This window comes from Oreochromis niloticus, linkage group LG7, assembly GCF_001858045.2.
Source record: "Oreochromis niloticus isolate F11D_XX linkage group LG7, O_niloticus_UMD_NMBU, whole genome shotgun sequence".
NCBI lineage: Eukaryota > Metazoa > Chordata > Actinopteri > Cichliformes > Cichlidae > Oreochromis > Oreochromis niloticus.
In genome coordinates, this window is record NC_031972.2 from 21,557,893 (window position 1) to 21,577,907 (window position 20,015).

General features: G+C 38.8%; 1 protein-coding gene across 5 annotated transcripts; it reads right to left on the bottom strand.

The window, feature by feature from the left end:
- Positions 1-2,078: 2,078 nt before the first annotated feature.
- On the bottom strand, positions 2,079-19,168 carry glis3 (GLIS family zinc finger 3). 5 transcript variants are annotated; one of them, XM_003453909.3, is made up of 10 exons: positions 18,924-19,168; positions 18,033-18,497; positions 17,228-17,402; positions 16,001-17,147; positions 8,091-8,252; positions 7,879-7,989; positions 6,374-6,515; positions 6,113-6,191; positions 4,244-4,401; positions 2,079-3,613 (listed from the first exon to the last, which is right to left on the bottom strand). In XM_003453909.3, the coding sequence occupies exons 2-10, from the start codon at positions 18,397-18,399 to the stop codon at positions 3,492-3,494; spliced, it is 2,463 nt and encodes an 820-aa protein (XP_003453957.1). In that variant the 5' UTR covers positions 18,400-18,497; positions 18,924-19,168; the 3' UTR covers positions 2,079-3,491. The 5 variants fall into 5 exon arrangements, with proteins under 5 accessions (XP_003453957.1, XP_005470373.1, XP_005470372.1 ...); XM_005470316.2 differs by having other exon boundaries at positions 4,281-4,401; positions 17,228-17,405; XM_005470315.2 differs by having other exon boundaries at positions 17,228-17,405.
- Positions 19,169-20,015: the final 847 nt, after the last annotated feature.

The following is a 20,015-nucleotide window of genomic DNA, read 5'->3' on the forward strand; positions in this document are numbered from 1 at the left end:
TTTCTGTACTGTACATAATATCATGCCCATATGCTGATGGTGATTCCAGCGTGTAATTCTTTTGTAGGCAATTTTGCAATTTGCAAGATATTATTGTTATTATTTGCATTGCGATCAAAGACAGAGATAGATTAAGATATGGTTAACTGTAAATTTTAACAATCCCAGTAACTATTAGTTGTGATAGCAAGAGTTAAAGCTCTCTCTTAAAGGCTCAAGTCCTTTTCTCTCTCATTGAATGAGTTTAGTTTTCTACAGATACATGTTTATTTTTCCTTTTGTTATTGTGTTTAATCAGACCTAGAATTTAGGGAAGAAGTCCTTGTCACTGTTTTATGTTTAGAACAGGCCATGATCCTTTTGGGACCATTTATACTGGCAAAACAACAACAACAAAAACAAAACAAACAAAATAAAATAAAATAAAACGTGTTTGTTAGGATAATCAAGTTCTGGGATATAATGGGGGATTTGATGTAAAATTTAAACTGAGTGAATCACTCAATTTATTAACCTGTTAATAAACTGCAATGGGTGCCAATTTGTATTCATAATTGTCCACAGTCGATGCTTTGTGTGTCTTACTCACGACTTGACAGCCATTCTCCACTGTTCTCCTTACTATTTACTGACCACAATTTAGCATTTCTGCCAAAATTCTTACTTTCCAACTAGTTTTAAATTTAGTAATTGCATCTCGCTTTGTGAACAGGTACATTGTAGTGATGCATATTGTTACTGTGCTACCTCGTGGCCTTTGGTTATGACCTTTCTGACATGCTGCAAAACAATTGGTTGTTTTAGTTAAAACTGGAAGTTTACATTAGCCAAAGGGAAAAAAAGCTCTTGATAAATTTTTTACAATTATGCTACTTATTGCTGAAAAAATTAAGGGAAAAAAATTTGCTTTTTGGTGTCATTTTTAATCTTGCACTCAGAGGATGAAGGATTTTGTTTTCCACAGGCTGTTTTTTATTTTATCGTCAACAAATCACACGGCATATGCTAGTAAAAATTTTCAACTTGAAACATGTTTTTTATTAAGATCAGATGTTTGATTCAAGTGTTCTGATTTAATTGCTCCCTTAATTTTTCGAGGATCATTTTGATAATACCTGCACAACTTTAAAACTGGGACAAGCGAACAAACAAAAGACAGCATTGTTAAGAGGCTTCCTACTGCGTAGAAAGCTTAACCAACCACCTGTGTCCACTGCACACTGCACTGCTTTTTTTTTTTGATTTACAGTACTAAACAGATGCTTTTTAGAAAAGCTGTTGTTGTTGTTGCTAAGCAACTACTGAAACCCCCATCTGAAGCATGACTCTCTTGCTAAAAAATTATTTTCAAGTAAAACAGTTTGTTCTTTCAATTTCAAACAAGAAGAAAGCACTGCTGTGAAGACTGTAGCCAAATGGACCCTTACATGCTTTTTTACTGAAACACAGCAGTTGGCAGTTAATTGTTTTTGTAATTTACATTAGCTTATTGCCTTCATAATTTGCTTGTAATACTTATCACAAAGGAGTCGATCTCTTGTTCCTTTTAACTTTGTCTTGTTTTGCATAATGCAAATAAATCTAGGTATAGTTAATAATCTAACACAGTCAAACACATAAGAAGAGTTACATGAGTTTTCCTTTGAATGAGATTCATTGCTGTTATTTAAAGCAGTTTTATAAATTCACTATCTGACTTTTTCACATGTTTTCGCAAGCCACAAAAACTCAACAACTCGTACCTTTAATTTTGTATTATATGAGTACTGTGATATTCAATATGTAAAAGCAAGCGCGTGTCCTTGTAAATGATCAGTGTGGTAAGTTTTCAAAAAAAAAAAAAAAAAGTCAGTCAGAAACTTGAATGAAGTGACTCACACAGTGTTTGAGAACTGCCTAGCAAGAGAACGTTTGATTTACCTTCCATTTCTTGAACTGCTCCCAGTGTAATGACTGCATTTATGTGCCATTGCTTTTGTAAGTTATCATAACCACCAATGTTTTAAATTCTCCACTGGTATGCCACTTTTATGTTTTATAATATAAATGCTTATAGGTTTGATCTGTGCTCACATGCCTTTGTTTTTGAGTTTTCTTTTAATGTACATACATGCCATTAACCTGCCAGAGACTGCAGATGAAAATTAGCCTGTTCATCCAAATGATTTACACATTTGACCCAAGCACTCATGTTAATTACTCTCCACTGTTCCTAAAACAAGCAATCCTCCAAACAACAAAACACATAAACACCACGTCGGTGGTTTTGCATGCAAGATATTAGCTGATTTTGAAATCATATGGGTTGCTGCAGATTTAAAAATTTCCTTTGTGTTAATTACGAATACAATATATTTTTGTGCTTGCTTGTTTGCATGGTAATAAAGCTTAAAAACACCTTCAGCTCAACCCAAAGCAACAAACCTCCATCTTTTTAGATGTCCATTTAAAATCAGTGGTGCAGATGATAGTGTTAGTGTTTGATACATACCCAAGACTCAGAAGAATTGTTTGAAGTGATCCACATGGTTTATCACAAATAGTAAGGTCATCATTTTCACACATTCTGGCACACAGGCTCATTTACCATTTTTTTTTCAAGAAAAGTAGAATTATGTAAGACAGAATGCTATTATTATAGCTAAACTTGTGCTGAATACAAAAACCTCTAAAGTGGCATCATTATCAGAGGATGCCCAAGTATCCTGAATGTTTGAAAATACCCCGTGATGCTGGCGTTATTACAATATACAATATTAGTTAGCAACATTTGCACTGAAATCCAATGCAATAAATAAAGAAACAGGCAACAATGAAAGGGTATATATACACACACACGCACACAAATATTTATATACTGTAATAGTGCTTTATCTCCAGAAGCTTGTGTGGGTTCCACAATGTAATTTTCTTGCTGTGTGGACACAAACTGTAGTAAGGAAAAAGCTTAATAAAAAATATTTAAAAACATTTAAAATCATTGTTCACTCACACTCACAGCAGATTGCTAAATTCAAACAACAGCTCCTGAACATTATAGTCAAAGGCTTTCTTGCTACGTAGTTACACAGCCATGATTCTAAGAAAAAAACCTTAATAAACGGTTCCTTGCATACTTTGATCGCAGTGTTCAATATTATGCAAAATGCCAACATAAACTACTCAAAGTGCTCACTACTTGTTGCACAAAGTGAGGAAATAACCTAAATTACTCTAAACATAAAAATCTTCGAGGCACAGACATTACTTTACATTGATTACTGGGAATAGGAGCCTGGGTGTTGAGTCAGACAGTACGGTACATTTACAGGAATTTAGTCGCAGTTGGGTGTAAGGGTCAATTCCTCGATTTTGTCTTAACTCAGGGAACTGTTTTATGATCGAATGTTCTTTTGTAAAAGAAGCTTCCTCCAGGTTCCAGTGTCACATATGTCTTCTTCTCATTAAACACAGAGCAGTTCAAAAGGAAAGGAACCCACACGTGAGCCAGATCATCCCTCTGTGTAGATGCAGGAGATGTGATTTGTGTCCTCGTCCATCACACTGAAGAAATCCCCTCCATGTAATTCTTGATTAGCAGCTAAATTTTCTGCTTGATAGTGGACACCAAATCCTGCACACACACACACACGGAAATATAAAAATACATGCATTTATGTAGAGGTTATTTGAAGAGTTGCTTGATTCACATTGTTAGGATTATTGCTAGCTGAAGAGAGGGCGTTATTAAAGGTATGAATGTGCATACGGTCATAAGCAAATATTCCATTAGAGAACAAGCCACATCACCCTTTCATTCTTACTATAACAAAGAGCACAATTTAAGAATGTAGTTTTTAGATACTATAATGCTATAATCCAGTAGAAAAGCAGCATTAAACATAAAAAACTGTTTCTGAACACCTTGCAAACAACACCGTCGTTGTCAAGACTGGGAGGGGGGAAGAGGTAAGGTGATATCTATTTAAAGGTACACAAAGTGAAGCTGCCTGATTATGTCTAACTAGAAAAATCACCAGCCACCTGCTACACATCATAAAAATAAAGATAAACTGCACGATTATTGTACATGTGAGAAAATCCATTTAAACAGACTGTCAAACCGCCCACACATTTGCTAATAGGCTCTTCACATTTGCACACTTTTCAGAAAAAACAACAACAACAAAAAAAAACTCGCTTCGGGCGTAACTGCGTTTACATGGGTATTTTGACAAACTTGAAGAATAATGTGATTTCAAACCTGGGCTGCGATTTGCCATGTCAGGAGGCTGGCTAACCTGCTTCAAATCACAGCTGTTCTGCAGGGATGTCCCACAGGGAGGATGCGGGAGGCAGGTGGAAGAACAAGGTCTGCACTGGTCCCCAGGGAAGAGCTGGCAAGGGGAAGGATCAACAAACCTGAAATATTTCACAGTAAAATGAATACTCTGCTTGTAGAATTAAGATCATTTTATATAAATTAGCTTAGCTTTTTTTTTTTTTAACATATTGCTTGTTTTTTACAAACCACCTAAAGAATGGAGAACATCTCCTGCTGTCATCTCAAACTCAATCTTTGCTACATTCATGTAATGAATGAAGAATTACAGCTTTCACTTCATATGTGGCACGACTTCCCATGCAGCTGGCTTCACCTTTTTCTCTTTTTAATTCTCTGCCTAACATAACTTTTGTTCGCCAGTGAAGACACGTGCGCTCTTTATCTTCTGCTCTGAATGGAAAAGCATATGCAGTGCTGCTAATCTCAGGTTTTTAAGTTACAGAGTTCATGCAGATTCATTCGCTGTGATTGGTAGTTCGTCTAAGCATATGTACTCTGTCGGTACTTAATGATGTATTACACCATGCCATCTACACACTGCAGTCTGTGCAGCAAAAGCTCATTCATGCTGTTATCAACCATCACAGTGTAAGCAAAACAGTCTGCCTGCTTTACTCCAGGCAACGTACGTTTTCTTTTAATCTTCATATATTACTTTCTACCAGTCAGGAATAGCAGCATACACATCTTTAGTTTGACATTTTTATCACTCAAAAGTCATCAACATTACTTTTAGAAATATACATTTGTTTTTTTTTTGTAATTGCAGAAAGAGTACATTTAAATATCACCCAAGGCCCACTGCAGTCTACTCTGCTTTTATTTGGGCCAAGTAACACATTAGCATGTCTACTTGTGTCTATCAAGTTTATCAAGTATAAACAGGCCAAAGCTTGCAGACAATCCACAGACTGAGTGGGAACTGAAAGGAATCACAGAAAAGTGTGCAAAAATGGCAACCAGGATTTTACAATTGATTTAACATCTAAAAGGTAATTATAGCACCCTCTCCTCCCATTCAACCTTAAATTGTATTTTTGGGGATTTTATGATTCACTTATTGAATTCCTCAGCTACTCTTGTCGGTGGCTATAGCATCCATTAATGCTAGCAGTTGAGACCAATGAGGCAAAGTAAGGTTTTCTTTCACATGCTGAATGTCCACACCGCGTCCTGCAGTGAATGCTTCGGCCTACCGCTGATATTAGGACAATAAATGCCAGCAAGGAGTCGTGAGCATCTGGCTGCTCGGGACGACAGAAATCCTTTATCACATGCATTGAAGTGTATAGATGAAGGGATGTTTTCCTATGGGTCCACAAGTAAAATGTGTTGCTGGTCATTCCCAACCCCCCAAAAAAAGAAAAAACAAGAAAGAAGCCTCTCCTCTGCCATATGATCCACCCACACACCAAATAAAAAAAGAACGGCAACAACAAGAACAAAAAACAACTAGCCTTTGGACTCCTTCATCAGGGTGGTTTCTTTTAAACTTATTCTGATTATGAGCTTAGAGTCTTGAATCCATGACAACCAATGTTTAAGTCGACTGTTTCAGTTAATCAAGAGAGAGAGACAGAGAGAGAGAAAGGTTTGTGAAGAATTTAAATCAGTCATGGTTAGACTTCTAACTGTGCCAGTGGGAATACAAAATGAAAAGATGACACCAATACTGAAGCTAATGTGTTTTAATTTCACAGTATTAAATATAAAACATGAAAACAAAGCTATTCCTATAACAGTGAGATGATTATAATGACATTAAACAAAATCTAGATGGAGCAGTACCTGTAATTATCTTGCAAGGAGGAGGAGAACAACAGACCCAGGTGAGGATTGCTGCAGGAGTCTTCTCCCTGTGGAGCAGCTGAGGAACAGGGATGACAGACACTTCAGGGCTGTCCACCACAGCCTAAATCTAATGGATAAACCTATTATGTGCACATGGTTGCAGGGGCATATGCTTACTTTACAACCCCCCCCCAAAAAACTATATATATATATATATACATCTTTGCATTAATGCAAAGAACCACAGCTTACACATACCGGAGTATGACTCATGGGAGGCACCAGGCGATAGGTTCAAGTTGTTGTCTAGCCTTGCCAGAGGAGAGAGGCTTGGCTGCAGAGGGTGGATGGTTAAACAGTCTGTCAGGGTGTCCTGGGTCACATCAGCAGTGGATTTTATCTATACAAATAAAAAGTCAACATAAACAACATAAGGAGTGATGGTAACAGTTCAGTATTAGCATTGCTGTAATATTTAGTCTCTAGTTCTACAGCCGTTAAACATTTCTAATGAATAGTTTTGAAATGTTGTGGAATCATGTGTGATGCATTTTATTTTTATTTTTCATGTGTGACTAAAACACCTTCAAATCTCTCATATTTGACATTCTTATCATGCCTGATGTGACAGGTCACATTGAGCACTTGTTATTTTTTGAATGTTTAAACGCTAACATGGAAAGTCAGTCATACCGAGTGAAGTTTAGCCATTATTTTCTATGAAAATAAACAAAAGCTATATTAAGGTTAATTCAAAGCATCTTCAGTGGGAATCTGGCCAAGATATGACGCATGCCAAACTGTTCTGGACCTAGCTTCATCGCTTCAGTATCTGAGAAAGCCCTTTTAATTGTACTTTGGACTCAAGCCCATTTACGGCCTTCATATATTCACAAAGACGGAGAAAAAGAAAAGGCTATAAGATCCTCGTGAGTGTTGCTATATCATATATGGCAAAGATTCTGCACGTGTCGTTAATCTCAGGCAAATACAAAATCCAGCTGTTCTTGAAAATCACACGTACAACAAAGATTCGTTATTTAACTTCTAAATGAAAAAAGTTGAGAAGATGCGAGACTTTTATAAAGTGTCACCTTTTTTTAGTAACAACTTATCTTCTTTTGTCTGTATCTATGGCGACAGAAACTTTGGGTGCTAAAGAGCATCGCTCACATTCATGGCAAAATCCAAAGTGCAACACTTGCGGGCTCTAAAGAGAAACTATATAATGGAGTGGCCTTAAGTGTAAAATAAAGGCTGCGAAAGAGAACAAACTACAAAACTGCATGTAGCTTTTGTGCACGTTATGCCAATGTTAACATAAGTATATTGCTAGTTATTTTTATTTAACAGCTTGCACACCTACATGTAAGTTAATAAAAGTCAGGTTGAAGTGAAGTACATTTTTCTGCGTACGCTTAAGTTGCAGAGTAAACAGAGTGGGATGGAAGGCACTTCACATATAGTGCCTTGAGTTAATTAAGACAAAAGAAAGCACAACGAAATGAAACATGTAGCTCTCTCATTAATGTGGTCTCTTCTCTCTTCATAATTTAACTGTTGACAAAGTGTGGTAGTCCTCTCACTGTCATCACTCACTGAGGTTCACATAAGGTCTTTTATTAATCCAGTTTAATTTTTCAGTCAGTGATCGGTCCATTGTCCATTCAGTGTGATGTTTCTGGGTATTAATACTCTGCATTGTAGGTAATGTATTGGCAAGAACAACTCTCTTTGCGGTGTTATAGAGACATGGTACTTGCCTTCTTTCGTAAGTGTCGTTCTTTTGTTGAGTGGGACTTCATATGTTTCCTTAAGGAGCTGGGATCAGTGTAACGCTTTGCACAGCCAGGCACCTGGCATGCATATGGCTTCTGGACAAGCACATATAAACACGCATGTAAGCCCACGATGATGCAAAGTACTGAAATACCATGCATAATTGTACATGTGTTGTTGCTGGGTTGCCGCTCACTGTGTCCAGGTGTGTACGCTGGTGCTTAGCTCTGTCACTCGAGTTGCTGAAAGCCTTGTGGCAGCCTGGGTGCTGACAAAGATAAGGTTTTTCCCCCGTGTGGCTACGCAGGTGGATCTTTAGATTTTCGAGCCGAGAGAAAGCCTTGTTGCAACCTTTGAACTGAAAATACAGTAAAAGTGTTTTCACAGATTAGCAGCATTTTGAATAGCACTTAAAAAAAAAGTATGAGTATGTGTTTGGCATATCAGTGTCTGACAAAAGGCAGCTGACCTAAGAGGGTGAAGAAATACTGAACAGAAAATTTACTGTCCTTTATTTTTAGCTGACATTCAAGTAAGTCTTACTGTTCACTGCTGGTTTCATGGATGACTGGAGATGAGCTTTGAATCAGTAACACCTCAGAATGGACAAATACTTGGGGGAGACTGAGGTGATTTTACAGCAAGTTTGTTATGTAATCAGAATTAGAACTTGCTGTAGTGAACAGCAACTTCTGTTTTTAATATCATGCAAGAACATTGTCATCTGTCAGTACCTACAAAGGTTGTAATGATTGTGTGGAATTGCACATATAAATCAAATGTTTTGAACAATGGACTTGAGTGTTTGGAAAGCGTTAGGATTTATTTTTGTTGGAGAAAAGGCACATACAACTACAGTCCACTGAAAAAGTATTTGATCCCTTTTTCATTTCTTAGTTTTTGCATATTTGTCACACTTGAGTGTTTCAGATAATCAAACAAATTTTAATATTAGACAAATATAACCCAAGTAGATAAAAATGGTTTTAAATAATGATTTTGTTTATTAAGGGAAACAAAACTATCCAAACCTACCTGGCCCCGTGTGAAAAAGTAACTGCCCCTCCTGCCCCTGCCCCTCCCCTCCCCTCCGAGTTAACTGATTAACCACATTTTTTTGGGGAGCTGAGTTCAGTTTCACTAGCCACACCGAGGCACAAATGGAGAAAACTTGGGACATTGGTGAAACCTCCCTAGCAACATTACTCCAAGAACATATCAACGACTAATCCAGGAGGTCACAAAACAACCACGAACAACCTATTAAACAACTGCAGGCATCACTTGCTTCAATTAAAGTTAGTGTTTATGAGTCAACAATAAGAAAGAAACTGGGCGAAAATGGCATCCATGGGCGAGTTCCAAGGAGAAAACCACTGCTGATCATAAAGATCATACATCACTTTTGAGAAAATATTTTGATGAGACAAAAGCTGAACTTTTTAGAAGGTTTGAGTCCCCTTACATCTTAACAAAGCATGCAGTTAAGAAACATGGCAGTGTGATGGTCTGGTGCCTGTTTGCTGGTTTAGGACCTGGACAACTTGCAGTAAATGTCAGAACCATGAATTCTGCTCTCTACCAGAAAATCACGAAGAAGAATGTCCACCCATCAGTTTATCATGCTCTGAAGCTCAAGAGAATTTGCGTTATGCAGCAGGGCAATGACCTGAAACACGCCAGCAAGCCCGCCTCTGAATGACTCATAAAAAACGAAGGTTTTGGAGTGGCCCAGTGAAAGCTTTAAATCTGATTGAGATCCTTTGGCATGACCTTAAACCCTTTGATGTGGCTGAATTAAAAAAAACTCTGCAGAGAAGAGTGGAACAAAATTCTTCCACAGCGATGTGAAAGACTCATTGTCAGTTGCCGCAAATTCCTGATTGCAGTTGTTGCTGCCAAAAGTGTCATAACCAACTTTTACGTTTAGGAGGGCAGTGACCTTTTTCACATATATAGGACCTGGTAGCTCTGGATAGCTTTTTTCCTTAACAAAATAAATCATAAACGCATGATTTATATAGCATTTTGTATTTACTCAGGTAATCTTTGCCTAATATTAAGATTTTTTGATGATCTGAAACATTTAGGTGTGACAAATTTGCAAAAGTACTAGAAATTAAGAGGAATAATTATATATAAAAATATAATTAATGATTATAACAGAATGGCAATCCATTCAACAAGCCCTCTCTCTATGCTCAACCTTGGGAAACAGTAAAAGCTCTTGAAAAGATCGTTCTTCTTTTAAATAAACTTTTTTTTAGATAAACTCTTCTACTCTGAAGCTCTGCATCATAGTCCCCACCCCCCACCCCCCCTTTTGGTTTACATTTCACACAAATACAAAATTTGAGGTAAATTAATACCTTTGATGCTGGTAGCAACACCAGCAGGGGTCAGTGTTTATACACTCATACGTCTATTGTTTTTGTTCTTGTGTGTTTTCAGTCTTCTGCCTTGTATCACCTTGACAGCAGTTGGTTGCAACAGAAAAAAAGAAAAAAGTAAAAGAAAAAAGTTGACTTTTTAGTAGACTTGATAGATTTACTGTAAATCTGATGACTAAAAATTAAAGAAATACGCTGCAACAGCATCATACACATGACCTCCCACATGCTCAGTGGCTGGAGTTTCTGGAAAATACTAATGCCCTGGTAATTCCAACGAAGAAAACAACTACTTCTCTAGTATAATGTGACCACAGTGACTTCATTGTGGAAATATGTGAATCATCAAAGCTTGTCTTTGGTAAGGCCAGGACCTTACTCTCCCTCTTCCTGCTCACAGGGGGGTTTGGAATGTCCTTAGTAAGCCTCATGGACAAAACACATAGACCATGTCTGATATTGTTATTTTTCCTCCAACACTGAATTCCTCACATACTGATACCTCTCAGTCATCACTGCCGAAGCTAAATTAATTGCTAATCTTTTTTCATCACGACTGCTATTTATTGTCAACATCTATTCTCTAGAACACTAACGAGCACATACTGTTTGCAATTAACTTCACAACAACATATTTTTCACATCACAGTTTGCTAAATGTTTCCAGCAAAACTATTGTTCCAACTCGCTGTTATGCCGATCATTTTTTGCATGTTGCACGGAAGCTGGAAAACGCATTTGGTCCAGGCTGGCGAAGACCGGATACAAAGAATTCGTAATAATTTCTCAAGGCAAATGCACTGCATTAAAAACGTAACAAAACGGTACAGTGGAACAACCAATCAAATGCTTTACATAACCTCTTTCAGTGCATGAGAATAATGGAGCACTCTTTCCAATTCTGATTGTTCCCTTACAAAGGGTTGCATTGGCAAAATAGACCAATCCTAAATACACGGTAAAGAAAAGAATTAACAAAATACCCCAAAACCAAATTGCCTCAAGAAAAAAAACAGCACAGACAGAGATAAATAGTCTCTCAGAGCCACAGTGGACAGACAAGTGAGAACCAGCATGCAGCTGAATCCCTGCCAGGACTCCAGGACTATCTGAAGGGAAGGTAACTGTGTAACTCTCTTTCTTTCTGTCTGTTCACGAAGCTCTCATAAAGCATAGGGGGCTTTTTAGTCTGTAACAAGGGACATTTGGCCTGAAAAGAAAGCAGTGTGGCTCCTCAGTGTTGATGAGTGTTACAGCCAGCTTCTGACAGGCCCTGGCAGGTACTAATGCCCTGGCTGAACAATGACAGCTCCAGTCTGTGCCAGCAGACTCTGCCCGGTGCCCAGTGTTACTCTGAGGTCAATTCACTCTGGAATCCACTCTTCGCTGTTTCACAAGTGATATTTCTGCTCCTTTCTTGATCGTATTGACTACTATTTTTTCTGTCTCTGCCGTCACTTACTTCTAAATTTCACATGGAATTTAACATTTTAAGTGAGACTCTGCAACCTCTCAGAAAAACACAAACAAACAAAAAAATATGAACTATTTTGAAGCGATGACTGAGTTAGATCACTCTGAACTATTGTAAAAATGGCTCTTAAAATGTTGTCAGACCTGAAATCTCATCAGGCATGCCTTTAGTGGCATTGGCAAGTGATCAGGTTACAAGTGGCTCATGTAAGGACATTTAAAGTAAAGAAACTCCAATTTCATCATCATACATCGAAAAAAGACAATGGCTGATATTGAAGGAAAAGCAGGCAAAATTAATTGTAGTTTCACTTGATATACACTATTATCAATCTTTCTGATTAATGAGAATTAGGTAAGGTAAGTAAGCTGGATATATATATATATATATATATATATATTTAAATTATTACTTTCAAAGTTGAGGTGATATTAGAAAACACTGCTTCCACAATGTACAAGCGACTCATACCAGAGAAGGAGGCATGTCTCTACCACCTGAGGAGCCATGCAATCTGTGCAAACAGCACAGAATATAAAAAAATAAAAAAAATCCTGCTGCCACATCATGGCTGTGAAAATCTGTTGTTTGGACTCAAACTATCCTTGTAAAATCTTACATGCTTAAATCATAGAGACGCATAAACCCAGGCATACATTAACAGACTCATCAATCATCATTAAACAGACTGTCAGATATCAGGTGCAAGTCTGGGCCTGCCCTATCTTTACCGTGTAACAAGAGCTACCTCTTTGTTGTGGTGCGGGCTTGAACATTTCATAAACCTATAAAGCATCTTTTTTTACCTGCCAGTAAATCCCTGAGAAAAGCAAGGCTCTACATCCTGGATGTCAGTTTCTCTAAATATAAATGTATCAGTTGCTCTCCTAACTTTTCTCATTTTGTTTTAATATCTTACAAAAACCTTAATAATAACCTTTGAATTGTATTCTGGTTAATGAATATGTTCATATAAGCAGAGAAAAAAAAAAGAATAAATTACAGCAATAATGTTTAGCTATGACCTTAAATAGAAATATCTTATTAAGGCACATATGCAATAAGTTTAAATGTGTTTTCTCCTTATTCTTAGAATTATTCTGTTGCAGATGTCGTATCAGTTCTGCTTTTAGCAAGTAGGTTGTACCCACTGGATTGAATCATTATTGAATGATTACAGGGAATGCAAACCCATCCAACGATTGCAGCCCCATGGCAACAGACCTGGTTTCAACTAATAAGTGAGTATTTTGGATCAAAAGGTCGACTGCAGGCATGCACGCTGTTAAAAATTAACTTGATGAAAGCAGCGACATGAAGCATGTTTGGCCGGTGGTTTGTTAATTAATCAACTTACTTTGGTATTTTCACAGCCAGAGTGATGACAAAGCAAAGCAGATAATACAATTCAAACATTTTATTTTACCTGCCTGACTATAAGTAACAGTGCAGAAGTGTTGATGGCATCAACTTTTTTTTATTACTTTGGTTTAAAATTTAATATTTTAACAATTACCAAACGTGTTGGGTCCAGACATTTAATGGTCCGAGGTAACGTATTCTACTGATTTTAGTAGTTTTCATAAAACATGTCAACAAATAGTGGCTGAAGAGAGCCACATTGTCCAGGCAATGAGTCCTCACTACTTCCCCTTGAATCAACCCTCATTTCTTTATATTTTGCCAGACTTTCTTGTAATTTTTTAAAGTGGTTTTGAGCAATAGTTCTCCAGGCTTTCAAAGTTTTCTTTGGACATTAATTGCTTTTTTAAAAACTCATTTTCAGTTTAATCCTTGTACCTCACCATGTTAAGGGAAAGTTTTTTGTTTGTTAAGCCACTTGACACCGATTTATGAATCATACAAGACTAAATAGGGACCTTACTCAAGGGATGAACAGGTTGTGTCTACCCACAACAGACAACTTAACAAAGAACAAATTCTAAATTGTATCTTTCTGCACTTTTTTACTAGCAGCCTGTCACAAAAACATGTAACTTGTTCCCATTTCTTTAGTAAAATTGAAAAACTGAAAAAGATAAGTCCATGGAAAATGCCAAAAAATAAAATAGTATTTTTTTTCTGATGTGAAGGACAAAAGAAAAAGTTGCAAGCTTAAAAAAAAAGCCCAACTCTACAGCAGAACAGTATCTGAAAGTCACGTCCTTAAAAAACAGAAAAAATATCCAGCAAAAACCTGGCATAGGACCTAAGAGATCCATCTGGCCCTTCAGTTGATCCATCTACTGTTCATTGAAGCCTCATCAGAAATTCTTAAGGAAGGGAGAAAAGGGTGAAGTATGCCAAATTACACAAGAACTGGCCTGAAAATCAGTAGCAACAAGTCTTGTGAAGAGATTGCTCCATACTTTAAATTAAATAATTTTCCTCACCAATGTGAAAAATGTCAGGAGACAGGTACAACAGTTAGTGTCTACAGTCATCTGTCTCTGTTATGGTGTTGGTGATGGTCACAGTGTCAACACAAAAAAAATACTATGACCAAGTACCAGATTTCAATCCACCATGCAGTGCTATATGGAAAGGAACTGACTGCCAGTGCCTTCATATTCCAGCATGACTCTGATGGCAAACACACTGCCAGTTCAATGAAAGCATGCCCAAACTATCAGTCATGGATTGGCCTCCACAGTGCCCGGAGCTCGACATTATTGAAGCACTGTGGGATCATTGTGAAAGTGAACAGAACAAAAAGTAAAACCCATTGAATGTCCTCCAAGAACTCTGTAGAAATATTACAAAGACTACTTAAGTAAATAATGAAAGCTGCCTAAGAGAGTTCAATCAGTTATAAAGAATAAAGGTGAATAACAGTGATCATACCAAATATTGATTTTCAAGCTCATCAGAATTGTATAAACTCTCCTTTTGCCTCATAAACTAATTTCCCATGTATGTTTGAGCATGTTTAAATTAGTCACTGTTTAGTCCTGTTTCCAATTTTCCAAGCAAAATATAAAGAAATGTAGGGTGGCTCAAGCTGTTTACTACAGTAAATCGTCCACTGAAAAGACAACATAAAACTTGATATAAGTAGACATATTGGCTATTGTTACTGATCAGCGACCTTTTCCTCCTGTACTGCCAGACATGAAAAATGTTAAAGTATCTTTAGACCTAACCTTATTATAATATTTTCAGAGGGTTTTGTTGTCTTATGAGGATGACTTGTAACTACTTTAGGATTTAGTGATTTGTTTTAGCCATTATCCCAACAGGCCAATTTAGAAGAAACTAGAAGATGTTATCATAAATTTCTGGATTACAATTTTTCTGTTAAAAGCTTATGAAAAGATAATATCTGCTTAATATTTACATGTTAGCATTTAGCTCAAAGCACAGCCTGAATTGAAATCTATGAGTGAATACAACAATAGCAAAGATGGTGGTTTTAAACTGGTAAATGATGGCTGCCAAGTTTTGTGACTTACTTTTAGAAGGAATTTGGTACTACAATGTGAATATGGACTCATAGTCTTGTTTTTACATTGGATTTTGACTCTAGGATGGAAAAAACAACCAATAAATAGATTATTAAACTGCAACAGATCTAAGAGAATTACATCACTTATCTCAGAGACACAAATCTTCATCAATAATCATGGATGGATAAAGTCTGTCTCACTAGCCAAACAGCTCCTGACTACAGGGCATCAACCTTCCCAGAACCACCGCCAAGTTTGTCAGATGGTGACCTGGCAAACTCCTGGCAGCTGACAGGCAGAGTCGCTACTAGAGGGCTGTAGTGCCATGCCAGATCTAAAGTCCTGTTCTGTGCCTCCTTTGTGCTGATATAATAAGGATATAATCGAGTTAACTCCCATGTCAATTATCACAGAGCTGTGCTAATTATTCCATGGCTTAAGTTAGAAGAAGAGAGGGAGCCTATACTTCTGATCTAAACACTGGCTATAAACTCAGAGCACATGAAGGAATTTGCTGGAAACTAGGCACGGTGGCTTTGAAGCACCAATCCGAATTGAAAGCAGCGAGCCTCGACATTCATTGTCTACTTGCTTTGACTGTATTTACTCAGTTTTTTTCACCAGTTGAGTAAAATAAATATTCATCTGATTAAAAGGAAGCTTTTGCTATCTGCGTGTTGTTTCAAGTGAGATAGCGTGCAGCATGTTTTTTTTTCAAGAGGCAATGAAAAAAGTAAAATATTGAATTTAGTTGCATGAAAACTTGAATGAATATAGAAATGTCTGCAAGATATACCGAGCATTTGTTGGGTTTTTCTCCTGAATGGACCCTCATGTGGATAAGAAGCTTGTATCGTGCATTGAATGGCTTGAAGTTGCGTGGACAGGCTGCCCAGTAACATGTGAAATCCTCAGCCTTCCGCTGGTCCACATGTAGCTTTTCTATGTGCCTTACCAACTCCTCCTTTTGGTCATAAACTGCATTGCAGTCCAACCACCTGCAGCAGTGAGCCCCATACTCCTCCAGTTCTCCTTCTTCTTCCTCCAGCATTGGAATCTGGGGTAAAAAACTGACCCCGTGCCTGGGATGGACCGGGGGAATGGCACCCTTTGTGACAGGGTCCTGAGTAAGGGGCTTTTTTTTGCACTGATGTCTGGAGAGGTGAATGTGCTGGTGTGAGTGGTAGGGTGGTGGAGGCCCATGTGGAGGAGTGGGTTCTGAGACAGGAGTCAACAGCGATGGCTCTAACTGTAGAGGTAGCAGCATTTTATTGAAGGGTGGGCTGCAGCTGTCTGAGGTCTTCTCCAGCACCCCTTCTTCATCTGGGAGGCACTGCTGTTCCACCACCATGTTAGCCATCTGGCTTTCCAGGCCCATTCCCTCCTCAAGCATCTGCATATTTCCACATGTTGACTGCGGGGCCAGAGCTTGTGAAGAGCCTGTCATGCTGTACAGATGGCTCTGTGGGATGCAGCGGCCTCTCACGCCCAGGAAGTGACCGTAACTCTCGGACTGAACAGGTGAGAGTGTGGGGTGGGAGGCTGGAGAGGTATAACCGTTGATATATGCTACAAGTGAGGTAGGCGATGTGCGTATAATGGAGTTAAAATCTAGACCCATGACATCTGACAAAGGCGACATGGAGAGTGCTCTCTTCTTAGCGCGTGTCTGTCTCGGGCTTCCGGCCTCACCTGCAAAGAGGTATGAAGGCAAGGAGGCAGAAGTGCTTGTGCCACCGGATATGGTCGTGCCCGACATGGCCGTGCCAGGGGAAAGGCTGAGCTGCTCGCCGCCCTCGCTGGCTTGGGCAGAGCACTGAGGTAGTCCCAGAGGAGGAAGCACACGGTAACCATATGGCCAGTCATGTCTGCCACTAAACATTGACTGTGTTTCAAACAGACTGAGGGTGGTGGATGCCAAGGATTCTCTAGACAGTAAGGACCTGAAAAAAATGGTTGTGATTCACTTGAGCAACACTCTTAACTCTTTTATCGGCACATAACATTTACTGATATCACTCACCTGGTGTCAGAGTGGGGAACCGGCACACTATGAGACTGCGGAGGAGGGTGAGGCACTGCGGGCCCTGCAGTATATGGCTGGCCTTTGACAAGAGCCATGGGACTGCTGGTCACTGTTACATTAACAGCAGCTGCTTGACCAAATACATCCATGGTAGGCCCAGACAGAGAGCAATCTGCTGGACACAAGCCCAGAATTAAATAAGCATAATATCCACATGGGATATGCAAGCTAAGCAAAAACAAATGTCCACAAATCAGTTTAAAGCTTTGCAATAACATTACGCCACTGTCAGGAAAAGCCACTGAAAACAGTAATTCAAACTGAAATACTGCACATTAAGTGAGCTATTCTTTAACTAATATTATAGAGCAGATTATTTCCCTCACCAACCAGGACAGAGACACTATCTGCTCTGTTAATCACTAATGAGCTCTTCATCTGCTTGCCCTTTTCTGTGGAAAACTGCACTTTTAGGCCCTGTGCTTGGTACATTGTTAGTAAATATGAGAACAAGATGTCTAACTGAAGGAAAAAAATACAGAAGATGTCAAGAATGCAGAGGAAAAGTACACTTTTGGCTCCAGGGAAGGGAAGAATTTTGAAAACATTACTGCTATTGTTTTATTTTTTATTTTTTTATGGGATGTGTGCACCCTGATTTCTCAGTTAAAATTGAGACAGATTGTGTGCTGAGCTGGACTTTCAGAGTATTGCACTGTTTTAAAGCTAGAAAGTCTCACTTTTCCTCACACAAGTGGGTTAGTTAGAGCTGAGTAGACTTTTTTGTTTTTTTTGTTTTTACCTTTAAAGCTGTCAGAGAGTCTCGTCTGTATGGTAGTTCCCCCTTTTGTGTTTATAGGATGTTGAGTAGGTGGTTGCTGGTGCGGGGATCCACTCGGCATGTTTAGATGTTTTCCATTGGTCAACACCTGTCTGCGAAGACTCAGGCTTGGCAGCACAACATGACTTTCACTCTGTTTCTCAGAGGCAAAGGAATGAACGGTCCCTCTTTTCACTTTCTGCATTCTCCCAGAAGAGGAACTAAGGTTGCTCTGCTGAGAGGAAGATACAGGCATCCTGATGGACTGGGACTGGTGTCCTCTGATCACACTTAGCGATGGGGACACACTACAAGGTGACACCAGGAGCTGACACCCTTTCCCGCTCATGGCTATGGCAGATTTCCCAAAAGTCTGGAGTGCAGAAGGAAGCTGATTCAAGTAGTTATGTTTGCTTTATATAGAAACTGGTAAACCAAGGCTCACACCTAGGAAATAACCCAAGCACAACAAAACATAAAACATACGGTATGTGTGCAATAAAATATCTAAATAAAGCATTTTAAAAGTAAACCAACAACATACAGTCTGTGTACTTTGGCACAGAACCATTCAACCATAACTAGCTCTGTGTATTTGATTACAGTGTTTCCTCTTGAAAACCTAGAAGCATATTAATCATCAAGCAAAGCTATCCTAGAATAAAACATGGTTAATTCAAATAAAAACATGATCAGTAAGTGTTAATGTATTCAGGACCATAAACAGGAACTTTCTTACAAGTAAGCCTATAGTGTTTTCACTTTTCTATACTGAAAGCATCTACTCATCTAAAAAAGTGCTCTAACTGGTTAAAACTATGACCTCTGCAGTGAAGTTTTGGGTTCGCTACAATTCATGACGCATGAATTTACCTGCCGCTGCTGCTGTTGTTGTCGCAAATACTTTCCCCTCAAGTTTCATGTCAGGATGAATGGCTCCTCCAGTCCTCCGAGCTGTGACTGTAATCTGGGTAACTACCGGGTGATCAACTGTCGCGTTTCTCTCGGTGTGCGCGGAGCAGGGCAGCGAAACCTCTGCGGAATCCGCGGCGTCCCAGCTCACTCCGTTTCCAGGAACTTTCCCGATTACTCTTTTGCCCTTGACACGGCATTATATCAGCGACGTCATTTCAGACTGAGTGCACATAAGAGTCAATAATTAAATTTTTTTTGTTGTAGCCCTTAATGTGCTTGTGAGCGTGCACGCGAGGCAATGCGTTCAGGTGAGCGCACGCGCCACCGTGATACACTTTTAACACATATTCTTTATCACATATATATTTATATATGTATTTGTTACAGAGAAACTCTGACCTATTTATTAATTTTTTAAAGTCGTTTCGATTTTTTCTACCGCAGAAAGGTTTTTAAACATCCACCTCGCGCACCGATTTCACATTTTAATATGGCTTCAGGTAATCTTTGGTGTCATGTGAAAGACTTTGAGGTAAATCATCAGCTGTGAGTAAGGGAAGCAGTGTGAGCCAGCTCAGTGGCCTACTTTTTTTTTCTTTTTAAAGGTGATTTATTGATGTTTTTATTGCACGCTTACACTGAGGATCTGAAAAAATCTTTTAAGTTTGCTCTGAAAAGGAGGAAAATCCAATCAAAATTCTTTTCCAGTGTAATTACTGCAACTCATACTTTGCTCAATCCAAATTGCAGAAATTCTTTCGTTTCTCCTTTGTATCGCTGACGGACCTCTCCAGTCACAACGATTTAATAATTAGTACCTTGCTTTGTGACTTTGTGTTGCATGGATCTTCTGTACCTGCTCTGCCCCCTCCCACACACACAAACACACACACGCCCTCTTGCTTTCCTTCTCTTCCTCCTCCTCCTCCAGCCCTCCACATTGTTGGGCTCTTTTCTGCTGGCTGCTGGAGTGTTTGCTCTGTGGATCCTGCTCCAGGCTGGCATGGAAACCAGCATGTTTATAGAAGGAGGGCAGGTGGCTTCCCCCCC